This window comes from Barbus barbus (genome assembly GCF_936440315.1).
Source record: "Barbus barbus genome assembly, chromosome: 40".
Taxonomy (NCBI): domain Eukaryota; kingdom Metazoa; phylum Chordata; class Actinopteri; order Cypriniformes; family Cyprinidae; genus Barbus; species Barbus barbus.
The window spans coordinates 16,239,263-16,256,569 of record NC_136718.1 but is presented as its reverse complement, the minus strand read 5'-3'; the positions used below and the strand labels follow the sequence as shown (position 1 = coordinate 16,256,569).

General features: G+C 38.7%; 2 protein-coding genes and 1 pseudogene across 4 annotated transcripts; 2 read left to right on the top strand and 1 right to left on the bottom strand.

The window, feature by feature from the left end:
* The first annotated feature begins 190 nt into the window (after positions 1-190).
* LOC306859945 (uncharacterized protein) lies at positions 191-6,035 on the top strand. 2 transcript variants are annotated; one of them, XM_079401368.1, is made up of 18 exons: positions 191-323; positions 576-650; positions 963-1,176; positions 1,546-2,050; positions 2,183-2,313; positions 2,435-2,480; positions 2,559-2,698; positions 2,826-2,889; positions 3,096-3,205; positions 3,287-3,350; positions 3,865-3,995; positions 4,081-4,147; positions 4,230-4,297; positions 4,487-4,585; positions 4,680-4,787; positions 4,883-5,180; positions 5,366-5,541; positions 5,635-6,035. In XM_079401368.1, exons 2-18 carry the CDS (start codon positions 595-597, stop codon positions 5,707-5,709), a joined length of 2,352 nt encoding a protein of 783 aa, XP_079257494.1. In that variant the 5' UTR covers positions 191-323; positions 576-594; the 3' UTR covers positions 5,710-6,035. The 2 variants fall into 2 exon arrangements, with proteins under 2 accessions (XP_079257494.1, XP_079257495.1); XM_079401369.1 differs by having other exon boundaries at positions 214-323; positions 2,207-2,313.
* A 421-nt stretch (positions 6,036-6,456) lies between these two features.
* On the top strand, positions 6,457-17,277 carry LOC306859369 (ATP-dependent 6-phosphofructokinase, muscle type-like; annotated as a pseudogene). Its single transcript, XR_013786070.1, has 15 exons — positions 6,457-6,640; positions 13,256-13,329; positions 13,408-13,533; positions 13,804-13,858; positions 13,984-14,149; positions 14,243-14,287; positions 14,478-14,586; positions 15,265-15,351; positions 15,471-15,563; positions 15,658-15,833; positions 15,940-15,946; positions 16,046-16,099; positions 16,179-16,290; positions 16,791-16,896; positions 17,004-17,277. The product of XR_013786070.1 is annotated as an ATP-dependent 6-phosphofructokinase, muscle type-like (transcript).
* LOC306859606 (uncharacterized protein) lies at positions 8,395-12,138 on the bottom strand. The gene is made up of 10 exons (XM_079400720.1): positions 11,838-12,138; positions 11,001-11,251; positions 9,880-10,664; positions 9,735-9,785; positions 9,601-9,645; positions 9,470-9,531; positions 9,213-9,267; positions 9,097-9,138; positions 8,858-9,011; positions 8,395-8,701 (listed from the first exon to the last, which is right to left on the bottom strand). The coding sequence occupies exons 2-10, from the start codon at positions 11,146-11,148 to the stop codon at positions 8,508-8,510; spliced, it is 1,536 nt and encodes a 511-aa protein (XP_079256846.1). The 5' UTR covers positions 11,149-11,251; positions 11,838-12,138; the 3' UTR covers positions 8,395-8,507.
* Positions 17,278-17,307: the final 30 nt, after the last annotated feature.

Below are 17,307 nucleotides of genomic sequence, written 5' to 3'. Positions count from 1 at the left end.
CTTTCAACAGTTCATAATTCTATTGTGCGCCAGACGTTAAGAAATAATGAACCCATAAAAATGGAATGAACGGAATTGGTCACGTGATTTAAAGCCGCATCTCTGTTGCCATAGTAGTGTCATTGGTGGTCAGCGATTGGCTGATGCCACGTCTCCGTCAGCCAGTCAAAATGCGCGCTTTTTACAAACTACTCCGGAAGTCAGCAGGCTAGTGTTGATTCTAGAGCTTGGGCCAGGGGAGAGTGGTTTGGTGTGGAAAGTCCTGTAGCTTAAAAACAACATAAAAGCTACAGTTTTTGGATACTGCTTAAGCCTAGGCCTTGGTACGTAACGTTATGTGTGGGTTAGTACAATATATATATATATATATATATATATATATATATATATATATATATATATATATATATATGCCGTCTTATTCGTAACTTTATACATAACAGTTTGCGTATTTGCAGTTTACTGACGCTCTACACTGTTATAGTTTTATAGTAGTATAGTTTTTAATGACTGAGCCTACATTTCATCGTTAAGGAACTTTTTGAGACCACTCTCAAGTGCCGTCTTGTTTATAGACCCCGAACCCCTCTCGAGATGGCGTCCTCTAACCCTTTGAGACCCCAAAACAGAAGTCAGCAGGATCATGCAGGGTGAGTGAACTGATCATGAATATTTATATCAGCCTTCTCCTCCACAAGTAACATTGTCTTAATCTCTCCTCCTTAGTTGATTTATGTTATGCATTTGACAGGAACTATTCAGAATGTTAATTTTGTTTTGAGTAATTATAGGTACCCCTCACTACACCTATCAATAAATATACATTTCACTCACAAATAAATAAACAATGCAAAATAGAACAAAACATGATTTGTAACATTGTTTTCATAACCGTTATACACATTTTAGAGCGTTTCAAAATGTGGTGTTGATTTCTGATCAATTATTTTCAATGCCATTAGGATCTTGAAGCATCAGGAGTTGAAGACAAAAAGTGCTTCCTCTAAAAGAGGATCTGAAAATTTGGACCCCAATGCTTCTGCTGAAACTGGAAAAGGAGTCAGTAAACTCAAAGGCGTCAGCAGGCTTCCTGTCCTTGCCAAGTCACTGCAAGGAGCCCTAAGTGAGCTCTCCCAAAATCCCAGTCACAACAGCTGGGAACAGAGGCCTCTAACAGTAAGGATACTACTACTTAAGTGTTATTTTAGCATTTTTTTATATATAGTCTTATATAATTTTTTTAATATTGCAATTATCTTTTTTCATATTTTCGTTTTAGATTTTAAGTTTTAGGTTTTTTATTTTATTTTGGTAATGTGATTTTGTCATTTTATTATTTAACATTTCTGTATAGCTTTAATTTCAGTTTGAGTAATTTTAGTACTTAAAAAAGCTTAAGACATTTCCTTGTCAACTACTTGAGGTAAGTTTAAGTTCTAATTCTAATGTTTATATTTTTTCATTTTTTTTTATATCCAAAATGATTTTTAATAATTTTAGTTACTATAACTGTAGCATAATGATTTCTTTTTCATTTGTCTTCAGAGTAAAGCTCAAAAAAAAAGGATCTGCACCAAACCTGTTCCTTTCAATTTGTCCCAGTCACGCACACGCAGTCAGAGAAACACAGGTGATCTCCAGGCAAAAGTACCCCTGACGCCTTCCACCCGACTAACACCAGGGGCAAAAGTGATGAACTTGAATCCAAGTGCCAAAACTGAAACTTCAAGCCATAAAGCTACGACACCAGGTGTCCACAGGGCTCAGGCCAACAAATCACAGCGACTGCAGCCTGGTAGTCATGTAGAATACATGGCATCAAATAAAGACTCCACTGATGTTCACCCACCTTCACATAAATCCGGATGCTGTAGTCACACTGATTTAAGTTCACGTTTAGGTAGCATCACTCTACAATCTAAGCTTCCTGAAGACTCCGGTTTGAGGGATTTACGTAAAACTTCACTCATTAATGTAGATGTTAATTCTGATAATCAAGCACCAAAGGACAAGCACTGTTTCCCATCAACAACACAAAGGCTCACTGAAGGTGAGTGACATAATGTCAGATATTTTCTTGTGTCAATCAAGTCAATGTTCAAGTTTGATCTCAACTGTATTAATAGTTATTTTAGTTTAGCCACTGGTTGTTTATAAGTGATGTATGTAACTATGAGTGCAGGATCATCATCAAATCTTTCATCAGCTGTGCACAGTGTCCTCACATGTGAGGGATCAAGTACTGTTGGAGCACAATGCATGATGCCACGTTTATCTACCTGCCCCACTGGACCAGGAACCTCCAATAATCTGGTTAGGAATTGTAGAAAATCTCAGTAATAAAAATTTTTTTCGCTGACCTTTTATGATGATCATGGCCGTTGTCTTTTTAGTCTAGTATGTGCTATGGTGCTCATATATTTTGATATTTTAGCCTCAAAGTGTTGTGAAGAAGAGTCATGGCACTGATGTCACCACAGGTTAGTTCATTTTCAAAGACTCCAACTTTTCTCATTGATCACAGAGTGTAAGCTTTATAGTTCTCCTTTCATCTCAAGAAAAGGCTGGGCTGTTTTCCCCTGACCCTTCAGCGCTACGTAGTATTCTACAGAGTGATGGAACGAGACTGGGGGGGCATGTTGGAGCAACACCCAGAGCATCAACCTGTCCTACTGGCAGAGGAACCTCTATTTATTCTGTGAGTCCATTCCTTTGTTCAACGTACATTCACACATTATGACATTTATCTTCTGAATGGTCCATTTAGGCTGAATAAGTTGAGAAATAGAAGAACTGATTTTTAATAGTGACCTTGTCCACTTTAGGCTCAAAGAGTACCTGCCAAAAAGAGACAAAAAGAAGCTCCAGCAGAGGCCAAAAGCCCTACAGGTATTTAAAGCTGATTTTTCTGCAGCCATTATTCCAGTCTTTATGATCCTTCTAAAAAAAATATTATTAGTAAATAGTTGTTGCTTAGTATTCTTTTTTTTTCAGGATTCTTTTACGAATAGAAAGTCCCTAAACTGTTTGAATAAAAAGAATGAGAGTAAGTGACAAATTGTATTCATTAATCTGTGTATGGTTTGTGCCTGCAGGAAGTGCCTTCTCTCCTGATCCATCAGCGCTCCGAGGTATTCTACAGATCAATGGAGCAACACCTCATGCACCGACAGGCCTTACGGGCAGAGCGACTTCTGTTTACTCAGTAATGCTCAGTTCACATTTGTTGTCTTATTTGAATTTGGAATGGTAAAAAATAAGTGTTGAAATACCTTGTTCACATCAGGCTCAAAGAGTGCCAGTTAGGAAGCCTAAAACAGACGAATCAGCTGCTGTCAAAGCTCCTGCAGGTAATCTAGCCTTTAGCATTAAATAAAGTGTGCTCTAAAATGAATTCTTTCATTCAGCATGGATACATTAAATGCATCAAAAGTGACAGTAATGACATTTAAAATATTTTAAATGAATGCTGTTCTTTTGAACTTTTGTATTTAAGAATCCTGAAATGTGCCATGGTTTCCAGAAAAATAGCAGAGCAAAAAAATCAGTGTTTTCAACACTGATAATTAATAAATGTTTCTTGAGCCAAAAATAAACACATTAGAATGATTTCTGAAGGATTATGTTGAGTAATTGCTGCTGAAAATTCAGCTTTACAATAGATGTTTTTTTTTAATTGTTGTTTTAAATCGTAATTTACAATAATACTACTTTTGCAGCGTTTTGATCAAATATTGTAAATGCAGCTATGTTGGGTAAAATAGATGTTACAGCACTTCATGCAGACTAGGTGTTGTTATTCAGTGTTTTGTCTCCATAAAATGTATATGAATGTCATGTGATCCAAAACAAATCTTCCTTTAGGAAGTGCGGTGTCCTTCTCCCCTGACCCTGCGGCCCTGCGCAGTATTCTACTGAATGAAGGTGTGAGGGCTGGTGGAGCAACACCCAGAGTTTCCACCTGTCCCACCGGCAGAGGAACCTCCATTTATTCTGTGAGTTTGCTCGGATGGATTCAACTTCCAGTTGTGTGCTATAATGAAGCTCATGTTTTGCATCATGTAACTTTCTTTACTTCAGGCCCAGAGAGTCCCAGTGAAGAAGAATAAGCCTGAAGCCGTGGCAGCAGCAGCAACATCGTCTCAGTGTAAGTTTGACTCTCCAATGTTTCTTCCCTTCAACATCCTGTTTTCGACCCTGTAAACCACTGATTCTCTGCTGTGGTGCAGGTGCAATTAGAACACCAGTGATGAAGTGGACACCGCAGCGGGTTGCAAAAACCAAACCACAGTCAATGGCGAGTATTCTCTTGTCTCATTGTTTTGTACAGTATCCATTGCTGTAAATATTTTTTTTTTAAACCCAAATTTCACATGTCAAGGCAATAAAGTCTTCAATATCTTCTGTTTTTTTTTTTTGTGTGTGTGTGAGATCTGTTTTAAAACGACTTGTATCCCAGGTTTATGTTTACTGTTTATATTTACAGAGGAAGCTTTGTACTACCCAAAAGATGTCCAGTTTAAGGGGTTCCCCAGGTTTGCGTGAATCTCACGACCCAAGCACTGGACTCTTGGTTTGCCAGGAGGTAAAACAGCCCCATAATGCAGAACCCTTGTATTTTTCTTACTTATTTACATGATAAAATGTCAGGTTAACACTAGGTGTTGAATGTGTTATAGGGGGAGGATGTCGTTCAAAGGTTATTTGAGGACCAAGAGCAGACGGACGATGACCAGATAGGCCAAGATGACATCACTTCACAACAGTTACTGAACAGCCACCAAACTGTACGATTGATTTAACTCTAAAACATTAATTTATGCATCACTGGTCAATTTCTTTATGGCCTATAATTAATCTCACATAACTTCTTTCCATGCAGACTGAAGCACAGTCAACACTTAAAGAAAATTCGGATTCAAAGCACTGTCACACTGAGAATGAAGGCAAGAAAACAGTCCAACCTTTCATACAAGCAGCACACAGAGGGTCAGTCATTGTTTTCTCATCAAGCCAAAGACTTGGATCAGATACTCTGAAGAATCCTGGGATAAGTGCCCATCTGCAGCTCTGTTTAGGCCAGTTTACATCCCATAATGCACTTCCACTACAATCAGACCAAAGCAATGGATCACAGATCAATCCCAGCTTAGACCTGCCTAAACAAAGCCAATCTAAAGGTAACCATTCCATCCAAAGTGAACCTAAATTTAACCTTTTTTTTTGGTGCTATTTTTAAATGACCATATCTGTCAAATGTTGTAATTGATGATCCATAAGCAGATATTTTTTGCACATCCTGAAGACTTTTAAGCATTTGTAGTAGTGCTTACTGCATTACATGCATTTCCACATCTGTCTATAGCTCCTGCTGTCAAGCAGTCTACCGCTATGCCTGCTCTGCGACGGCGTCATACTCCTCTGGAGGAGATGTTTCTGGATGAGGAATGTGCTATGTACACCTCTCGCCTGCTGTCCTGTCCACTGCAGCCCCGCTGTGGCAACCCGGTGGCCGCCACACTTCTGTTTCAAGACTCTACTGTGAGTGATCATTGTGTTTTGAATTGTGCACTGCACAATAAACCGGTTGTCAAGTTAGCTGTTGATACATCTTGTTATCTCTCTCCTCTACAGTGTTTTTTACCCATTGGCCTGTCTTCTCCTATACGTCTGAGTACTGTTCCTTCAGGTTCCTCTATCAGAGCATAAAGGCAGATGTCCCACAACAAACTGCACATGTCAGTCTGTGTATGGAAGATTGTCTGAAACAGTATTTCTAGTTGCATTTTTTTATATGTAATGTTGTACAGTCAGATATATCTGGCTACAGATTCAACAAGCAGCAACGTATTGGACGGACAGTATAATTGGTGGGATTCACTGTTGACAACATAAGTGAATGCAAAACTATCTCTAAATATTGAACACTTTCATAATTTTTACACTGAATTGTCACTGATTGGAAATACTGTGTGCTTTCCACTTGCCTCTTGTATAAAGTGTATAATAAATCTCTATATAAACAGTTTTACATTAAGATTTGTCATTATACATTTCAGTTCTTTTTTTCCTGAATTGTACTATTACAATATTGTAGATGTCCTTTATAAAATCGTTCTGAATTTCAGATTTTTTAAATAAGTGATAAAATTGTTATATAACAAATTATATTTTATAATATTTATATATACTGTAAATTATCAATATATTGGTTTTCAATCAATAAGCTACATTTGAATATTCTAATATTAAAATAAAACATGACATTAAGACTGTTTATGTAACCTTGAGTCATGGTAAACTTAATCTTTTTTAGCATGAAACTTTTGCTGTGCAATTCAAGTTGATATTTAGCTGAGTCAGGGGGTGTGTGACTGTGGTGTCTGTGTTTGTGAAATTAAATCCAGGGGGTGGGCACGAATTGCTGGAACTCCACCCTCTTAAACACTTCTTGCTGGAGCCCCTCACTTTGAGAGATGGTACAAACACGTCTTTCATTCGCTTCCTTTTCCAATTCCCTTTGCCACCAATTTCTGGAATACCTGAATCATGGCTAACATAAACACAGCTGGGGTCGATCCGACAAAGATGGGGGTCGGACAGGCCATGGCTGTACTGACGTCAGGTGGTGATGCCCAAGGTAAGCAGAAAGTAGTGATCTGCCTCTTAGGACTTGGTGCTACTTCCTATGGTGCTCTCCAAGAGGATGTTCAAAGAAATGCCTGCATGGATAATTAGATTTTAGTGAATTTGGTGCAATATTTGGAATGTCATTGTATACACAAAAAGGGCTTTTCCCCCTCAGATACAGTATTCATACTGTTATAGACACTGTCTTTATGTTCAAAGTCAGGTGACTCTCTGATGTTCTCTATGGTTTAAAACAATCATGAATAAACATGAGCTAAACTTTAACTTTTGAAAATTAAATTCTATCTATCTATCTGTCCTGTTAATTTAAAAATTAAAGGAGTTAAAATTTAAAGGTCCCATGACATGCTGTTTTTTGGATGCTCTTATATAAGCCTAAGTGGTCCCTAGTACTGTATCTGAAGCCTCGTTCCCGAAATTCAGCCTTGGTGCAGAATTTCAGCCACTACGAGCCAGTCCCAAAATTAGCTTTCCTTAGGACGTGCCATTTCTGTGTCTGTAGCTTTAAATGCTAATGATGAGGAGAGAGGCGGGGCAAAGTGGAGGGTGGGTGTGTGTCGCCACGGTACCATGCACTAATGTTGACAGTGGATGGATGTATGGCAATGGCTCGTAGACACGCAGTCCTTCAAGCTTTTCAGTTTGACCCAGAATCTGATGCGGATGGAGAAGCACCGGACGAAGAAGTTGCAACTCAGCGGCTACAGCAGGACGTCTCCGAATGGTTAGTTTAAAATATTGTGTGTGGATACGGTCAGTGTTTCCCACACATAGACTTTACCTGGGCGGACCGCAACAATATCCAAGTACACCCGGCTGCAGCCTGCAGATCGAGGCGGGGCTGCACCTGGGGCGGGGCTGCACGTGTCGCCCCGCCCATAATGCTTCTCATTGGTTATTGGCAAAGTAATGACGTAGATCGAGGCGGGGCTGCGCCTGGGGCGGGGCTGCACGTGTCGCCCCGCCCATAATGCTTCTCATTGGTTAGTGGCAAAGTAATGACGTCGACGCCGCGGTAAACAGGAAATGCGGTTGAAACATAATTGGTAGCAATACATAATTATATAAAACAAACCTGTGAACCCGTTAATTACTTATACCTGGTAAATTTATATAGTATTAAACAATACATTGCAAATTTGTTAATCTTTGGAAAACATTTCATTATATACATTTCCAAGCAAGAATCCAATTAACGTTACTGCTTTTGACTTGTCACATTGCAGTCGCAATGTCAACGAATATAGTTTATTTACAACTTAAGTTTAAGTTATTTCTATTCATGTGTATTGGTCATTTACCACTTACAAGTTATTTATGGTCGTTTTTTATTTTAATTTCAGTATATGCTTTACTGTTACATGTGTTATTAACATTTAAATAAAAGTGAAATATTGTATAATAAAGATGTTATTAAAATTAATGGTAACACTTTACAATAAGGTTCATTAAACAGTAATGTATTAACTAACATGAACTATAACCATGAGCAATACAATTGTTATTGTATTTACTAATCTTCGTTTACATTAGTTATTGAAAATACAGTAGTTTATTGTTTGTTCATGTTAGTTAACTGTATAAGTGCAGTTCATTATTAGTTCATGTTAACTAATGAACCATATTGTTAACCAAATTAATAATTTATGGATTTACTTGATAATGAAAAGCTTATGGTAAAAATACCAGCATTGTTTGTATATGAATAACATGCCAAGACAATTATTTCCTTGTTATTTATTTAGGTATGAAACAGTTTAATTCTAAAAAAGAAAGGTGAAATTTGTACATCTGTATATAACATCTTTTTTACTTAATTTCCTTTAATCATTAAACCTTCCTTCTTTATTTACACTTTACTGGCACATGAAACAGCAGTCAGGGTCCTCTATGCTGTCGTAGAATCCTCTCAGGTAACCACGCTTCCCATTACCGTAAAAACCTGAGCAGGATTTGAACAAGGTTTTACATGTGCTACACTCTTTAATTTCAAAAGGCACCCGCAATTCAGCCTTTGATGCTTCACTCCATGCTCCCCAGTTCACAACACCTGTATCCAAAAACACACACAAAACAGAACTCTTTCATATGCACATCTAAGATTATGTTAACCATGCCAGTGCTTTAGAAAAAACAAGAAGCAAGATTACTTAAAGCCAACCTTATGCATACTTCATTGCACAAATTTAAACTTTAACACACTTACTGTCAAGCCATGCATAGTGTGCCTTCTGTCGGAACCGGGCCTTGTTTACAATTGCCCTAAAGCAACTGCATGTAAGAGACAGATTCATGTAGGCAGCATCTCCATCCTGTAGCACTACTTCAAGGAGAATCATCTCCAAGGCCTCCATGGGTAACTGGAAAGTATTTATAAAATGATTAATCCATTTGCTTGAATGGAATATTACAGTATTCCAGCCCAAAAGAAAAAAGACATCGTACATCCAAAAGTTGCAACTCAGCAGTCATGCTTGCCTTTTGTGCCTAAAAGTATAGCAGAGAATACAAGTCAGTCTATATATGTAAGAGAAGAAAAAGTCTAATTAAATGTATCATACATTCTTTTCAGTATGCCTCATTTGTCTTTTTGTTGCCCGTCTTTCTCCATCAGACCTGCAGTGAAAAGTAGTACAGGACAGGTGTGTAATGCAATTATTTTATATTATGTAATAAAACATTCTCTCAAACTCAAAGGAAAAGTTAAGTCATTGATCATTGAAGCTTCGATGGATTTTATAATGCGATTGTGACTGCACACCAAAAATTAGAGTGTAAGTTCAAAAATATAAAATAAAAAAAAAGAAAGAAAACAAACCTCAAGGGGAAATTCTCCAAAAGCAGCAGACACCACCACCTTCTGATGCAAGGCACGTCAAGCTAAAATAAACATAAATACTCAGTTACATTTTAATATTATAGGGGTTTGCCATTGCATATTTCACTTACCTCTGTAAAATCAAAAGCCCCTGCAGTCACAAAGCTCAGTGAATACTGAAATGGTAAACATTACAAATACATTTGTTAAGATACATATACTGGATAAACATCTAGCAAGCAACACATCAGCTTTATAAACTTACCATCAGGATAAAGACACCACAGCTGTTGCTGAGATGTTGTAGTGGAAGGCCCTGTTGATGTTGTCATGCACACTGTCAAGCTACTTTGAAAAGAAAAACAATTTCCAATGCTTTTACAGTTATTAATTTAAATGAATATTGGTACCGTAATATCGTTGACACAGTATTCATGTATGGGTGTTGCTTGACCAAGAAAAGCCTTTTCAACAGCAAAAATGCCAATTTTTTCATCAATGCACTGAGATTGAAAGTGCCTCTCAGGAGTAATTGCATTTTCTTTTTCAGTGTGATGCCTTCTAATGTGAGTTCGTAGATTTTTGGCCAGTAATGTCAAATCACATTGGCTGCAAGTGACAGTCCTCTTTTTGGGAGCTGAGCATTTTAGGAGGATGCCAGGTGACTGAGGTAGTGTCTGCTGGACCGAGGAGTACTGGGGCGGCGTCTGATGGACCGAGGAGGACTGGGGCTGCGTCTGCTGGACCGAGGAGGACTGGGGCTGCTTCTGATGGACCGAGGAGGACTGGGGCTGCTTCTGATGGACCGAGGAGGACTGGGGCTGCGTCTGCTGGACCGAGGAGGACTGGGGCGGCGTCTGCTGGACCAAGGAGGACTGGGGCGGCGTCTGATGGACCGAGGAGGACTGGGGCGATGTCTGATGGACCGAGGAGGACTGGGGCAGCATCTGCTGGACCGAGGAGGACTGGGGCTGCATCTGCTGGACCGAGGAGGACTGGGGTGGCGTCTGCTGGACCGAGGAAGACCGAGGCGGCGTCTGCTGGACCGAGGAAGACCGAGGCTGGGTTGGTGGTGAAGCATGTGTGGCAATGTGCTTCAGCAAATTTGCCCGAGTCATTACAGTCGCTGAACAATAGCAGCAGTGAAAGTGGGACTTTGCCCGACATTTTAAACTACATTTTAAAATGGTGAAATCTGAAGGGGCAAACAAAAGAAAATAAGTTTATTGAAAATTGCCTAAATTTAACCTTCACTTGTTTGCATTTTGCTCTGGACAGTGGACAATCGCAAGACAGAATTTTCATCAGCACCATCCATGTGCAAGCACATTTTTTTGTGATTTCAGCAACAAAGACCCATGGTCAATGCCCAGAATGCAGAAAATTAAGTTTACCTGAACCTTAAAATTAAATATTCTTCTACAAATTCACAAGAAATTAAATCCGAAGCATGCACAGTGCATTGCTGGCTGGTTCAGCACCATATTATACTTTAACTAAAGTGAGATAAGCAAAAGACAGTTAAACTCACCATGATGTTGAACTGCCCACTGAAAGTGATTTTTGATGTGATAATACATCAGTTCTGGCATACTGGAGTACCTGCAGAATGGGCACTCACTAGTGCAGCTTTTTAAATACTGCTCACATTCCCCCTTGCTTAACACCGTTTTGTGCATTTTTGCAAGGGGTAATGGCTCTTAAAAGAGCCTTTGGGTTATAAATTGAGGAACAACCAAAAAAGAGGAGAGATGGAGGGGTGGGGATGACAATGACAAGGATCTGCAAACAGAAGGAAATACAGAGAATCAGTATTAGATATAATTTAGATATAATTATAATAAAATCTAAATAATTAACAATTAATAATTTTATTCACAGAAAAACAATAAATTTGTATAGCCATTGTTAATATGAACTTGTCCTATATTACTTTTGCTGGTTCAGTTTTGCCACTGTATTTATTTTTAAGGTTATTTTGGGAACACTATCAAATTCATAATCCCACTAAAACCACACACTAACTTTCTAATGCTGCCTTCAAGTGCTCTCGTAAACATTGCATATGAACGCCCTCCCATTCCAAAACACTAATGCGATGAGCTCGTAATTACAACTTCAATAGTAAGAATTATTAAATTTCCGATAGAACGTGAAGGCAGCATTATGCCATGCTTTTGGGAAACGCAGACCTGGTTATTTAAAAGCAGACCTTTACACCTTGCGTGACATGGCTGAGTGAGTAAAGTTATGCGATTTTATTTTGAAACTACTTTACATTTCCTTTAACAACACACTTAACGGCACTTCAGAATTAAAAATTGTAATTAAACAAATTAGACAAGAGACGTAGCTCGCCTGTACTCACCATGCAGCCAAGAAGAACGTAAATGAAAAACCGCTAGAATTGACGTAATGACTTGACGCCACTAACCAATGAGAACAGTTGTAGGTGGGACGAGATGTGTAGCCCCGCCCCACATATAGCCCCGCCTCGATCTACGTCATTACTTTGCCAATAACCAATGAGAAGCATTGTGGGCGGGGCGACACGTGCAGCCCCGCCCCAGGTGCAGGCCCGCCTCGATCTGCAGGCTGCAGCCGGGTGCATCTCACAATATCCACCGCCCGCTGCCATCAGCTCCCGCGTCTCACACACACGAGCGCGACTTTAGAACAATATTTAGTAACTTTCAGACCTTTTAGGCGGCTTTTTTCCCATAACGGGTACATACTAACAAACCTAGCGACTTAAAATAAAAAAAATAAAAACCTAATCATTCATTTGGAAGATGTCTCCAGTACTGCCCCGCGAGCGCGAGGTCTCTCTCCCGTTGCAGTGTCGCCTCTCTCGGCGTCTGTTCTGAGCAGCGAGCGGCAGAGAAGCAGCGCTTTCAGTTTGCCTTAAAGCAGCAGACTCATCAATAAATCATTTACAAAACAGCGTTTCCAAGCACTTGTTGCTTACTGACTGTTTGGACTTCTAAATATAAACATAATTTGTCTATTAATATACGCAGTTTATTACTCAGACGCAAAACAGTGCTTCGCTCGTTTGCAAGCCATGATGTCTCTCGAGAAAAAAAAATTGCGCTCGCCTCGCACGGTCGTAGCTCATTTTCTCATGGGCGGGCAAAGCAGAGAAAGGGGAGGTAACCTTTCCCCGTATGACGACATAAGGGGAAGATTCCAGATCGGGCCATCTGAGCTTTCATTTTCTCAAAGGCGAAGCAGGATACCCAGGGCCCGGTTTACACCTATCGCCATTTCTAGCCACTGGGGGACCATAGGCAGGCTAAGGGAACTCATATTAATCTTAAAAAATAAAATTTTCATGCCATGGGACCTTTAAGAAGCTTAAGCAGAAAATAGAACTAAATGTACTGTTAAAACGAAATCTAGCATTTTGATTTGCTCTGATCTGTTAAGGTCAATGCTCTTATAGCCTTTAGCTCCTGTCCCCGTTTTCCTATTTCCATAATTGAAGGCTAAATTAATCTCCAGTGTCCTTCTTCTGAAATGACACAAGGTTATGGAGTGTAGCAGGCTTTTCCACAGCTGCTCACTATTGCAACCAGAGACATTGAAGTGTGTTTGTACACAACACAATCCGAACACCTACAGCTTTAGTGCTGAGCTCACAGAATTAAGTTATCTCAGACACTCTTGTTCACATCATTCCACAATGCGGTCAAGTAATGAAATGCCAGGAGAGGTATCTCTCTGTACTTTCCTAGAAGCCTCGTGTATCCTTCTGTATATGATATGTTTTCGTGTCTATCGCAGGGATGAATGCAGCTGTGAGGGCCACTGTCACAGTCGGCCTTTACACTGGAGCCAAAGTCTTCCTCGTCCATGAGGTACATTATTATAAGAATAATAACAAAAGTGGTCATGCCAATCACATCTGTTAACATTGTTGTTGATGTCATGTGCAGGGATATCAGGGATTGGTTGATGGAGGGGATCGCATCCATCCTGCTACATGGGAGAGTGTGTCCGTGATGCTACAGTTGGTGTGCATTCAGATGCTGGAATTTATTCAATTCAGTTTATTATTCCTAGCATACTAGAGTTTTAATTTCAATACAACTTTTTAAGTAGTGTTGTGATGGTCTGTCTGAAGGGTGGCACAGTGCCCGCTGTGAGGATTTCCAGACCAACAACGGGCGTTTGAAGGCTGCCTTCAATCTTCAATTTCAGCATCATTACTCCAGTCTTCAGTGTCACATGATCCTTCAGAAATCATTCTAATATGCTGATTTGCCGCTCAAGAAGCATTTCTATCATCTTGTTTCTCAAGATACATTGTTTTTTGATTCTTTGATGAATAGAAAGAGAAAGAACATTGCAAGAACATTATCTTTCATAACATTATACGTCTTTACAGTAATTTTTTTAAAATCTATTTCATGTACCTTTACTGAATACATTTTTTTTTTTTTTAAATACATTTTTCTGTGTCCCAAATGGTATATACTGAACTGACAGCCATATTCTCCATTTGTACACAGGTAAGATTACAAAGGAGGAGGCCAAGACTTCATCTCATCTGAATATCGTCGGTATGGTTGGTTCTATCGACAATGACTTCTGCGGAACAGACATGACCATCGGCACAGACTCTGCCCTACATCGTATCATTGAGGTGGTGGACAGTATCACCACAACAGCACAAAGGTCACAAATATGTGCAATTTATCAAATTAGCTAAGATCCTCAGTGTTCTGTTATTTTGCTTCATAAGTTGTGACCCTCTGATCTCACCCACAGTCATCAACGTGCTTTTATCCTAGAGGTCATGGGTAGACACTGTGGGTAAGAATGAGATTATGTATGTATACTTATACACTGAAGTAAGCATATGTGTGCAACAGAACTGAAATTGAGACCAGACCCCATAATACCTAGATCATGTGGTTTACATGCCAGAATCTCACATTTAATTAACTGAAATGATCTTGCGTGTGTGTTTGTGTGTGTGTGTGTGTATGTATGTGTGTTTCAGTTACCTGGCTCTGGTTACTGCTCTTGCGTGTGGTGCTGACTGGGTGTTTATTCCTGAGATGCCCCCAGATGACGGATGGGAGGATCATTTGTGTAGAAGACTCATTGATGTATAAAAAAACTGACAAAATGCAAGAAATGCACACAGAAAAAAATATATAGTTGTCACATAGTTCCTTTAAATACACTACTGTTCAAACATTTGGGGTTTGGTTAGAATTTATTTAGATTTTTTTTATGTTTTTGAAAGAATATTCTTATGCTCACCACCAAGGCTTATTATTACAAATATAATAATAAGGATCCTTGGATGAATAGAAAGCCAAAAAACTGCATTTATTTGAGAGAGAGTTTTTCTGTAAAACTGTAAATGTCTTTACTGTCACGTTTGATCAATTTAATGCATCCTTGCTAAATAAAACTATTAATTTCTTCTTCTAAAATATTAAATCTTACGGACCGTAAACCTTTGAACAGCAGTGTAAATTTGCTGGAAAAGCAAAACTGTAAATTAATAAAAACTTGTCAGAAGTCATATATATTATTATTTTTTTTTTCATGTATTTTTCTTATTGATTTGGAAAAGTCCAAAAATAGATAAATTAAGTGATAAACTAATAAAAAAATATACAGTAAAGAAAAAAAGAGAATTATTTACAATAAATAATTTAAAAAATAAAAATAACAAAAATTGGTAAGGTTTGTGCTTTAATCAAGAAAAAAATGTCAAAAAACAAAACTTAATATTCATAATGATTGATAATTTTGTCTCTCCTCAAACCAGAAAGACAGGTTCTCGTCTGAATGTGATAATTGTGGCTGAGGGAGCAATAAACAAAGAAGGAAAACCGATCACCTGTGACCAGCTAAAAGATGTAACTTCACACGCCTGACCATACTATACTACCCATGCTCTTGAAAGAGACGCTCCGTTATAGTTTTTTAAACACCTCCTATAAGTGCACTTTAATTATGCTTATCTGTTCTCATACAGCTGGTGACAAAGAGGGTGGGCTATGATACTCGTGCCACTATCCTCGGACATGTGCAGAGAGGTGGCACACCCTCAGCTTTTGACAGAGTGCTAGTGAGTAGTCCCTCTTCTCATTTTATCACTTTTTGATCATCTGCGCCATTTTTATTTCATGAGAGTTTAAATGTGGGTGTTTATTGTATATCAGGGCAGTAGGATGGGTGTGGAGGCTGTAATGGCATTGCTGGAAGCCGCTCCAGGAGCTCCTGCCTGTGTGGTCAGTCTCTCTGGGGCCCAGGCAGTCAGACTCCCCCTGATGGAGTGTGTGCAAGTGGTGTGTATAAAGTACATACATTTTAGATGTGTTAATTTAAGATTTAGAATGTACTAGGATCACAGGCCCCCATCAAAGGTGTCCTCACTCTTTTTAATATTGTTTTGGATGTAAACGGATATACTATTTCCATGTGCGAATCTGCAAACGATTCAGTGTAAGAGTGAACTCTTCGAATGAATCAAAACTGAATCGCGTTTGATCCAATGAAAACTGCAATTCCAACTACACCACTGATTTCATCTTCAACCTGTATTCAGAGGAGGGAAAGGGTGTTTTTGACTGCCGTAAGAATGTCCTTGGCCATATGCAGCAGGTTAGATGTAATAAACCCTGCTTCAAGAATGCACATTTATCAGGAGTTGTATTTTGTCTGACAAATGTTATTTTTCTAGGGTGGCACCCCAACTCCTTTTGACAGAAACTTTGCTACCAAGATGGGTGCTAAAGCTGTTAGCTGTTAGCTGTTCTGGCTGACTGAGAAACTAAAGGAGTGTTATAGACATGGTGAGAAACAATGCGGCCTATTATTTCTTCATATTTTAGTTGTCCATGCCATGGCAACACTGTATATCAGTCTGCTCCAAATCACTGCTAATTTCAATACTTTTAATATTGTTGTGGTGTTCATCTTGCTGTTATGGCTAATCCATTTGTACATTTGAATGGACAAATATGTCTAGCAGAAGCTCTAAGATGATTTATAAAAGTTTAGGGTCAATAGGCTAAAAAAAATTTAATTGAACAAAAGTGACAGTAATGTTAAAAAAAACAGTATAATGTTACAAAGTATTTCTATTTCAAATAGATGGTGTTATTTTGAAGTTTCTATTGAACAAATAATCTTGAGAGTATTCTTTCAAAAACAATTATTGACTTTTAATTGACCGTGTACAATTCTAAAATAACTCAAATCAGTATTTCATGAACACGTGTGTATTTATTTGGTGAGTAGCTATGTTATTTGTCAGTAACCAGGACTTCTTCCCTTTTGACTGTCTGTACAGGGCGAATCTTCGCCAACACCCCAGACTCTGCATGTGTGTTGGGCATGAGGAAGAGAGGACTGGTGTTACAGCCTCTGGCTGAATTGAAAGAATAAACAGATTTTGAGTAAGAATCTTCCATTATCACGTGCAATTTAATGCATGTCATTCCTAGGTTTGTGACTACTAATTCATGACGGTCCACAAATTCCCTCCCTTATCTCTTTTCTTCAGACACCGTATTCCGAAGAACCAGTGGTGGTTGAAGCTGAGGCCTATTATGAAGATCTTGGCAAAGTACAAGATTAGTCTGGACACCTCTGAACACACTCTTATGGAGCATGTCGTCAGCAAGAAGCCTCCAGTGCACATGACTCTCACAAAGTAATCACAAGCAAAAATGAGGACCGACAGATACAACAAACATATTAATTATTTATTTAAATTATTTGTTCATCTGTCTGTCTTTTCATTTTGTTTGTATTTATGGTAATGCTGTATGCTGTAATGCAACATGCAAATTTAAATAATCTTATTA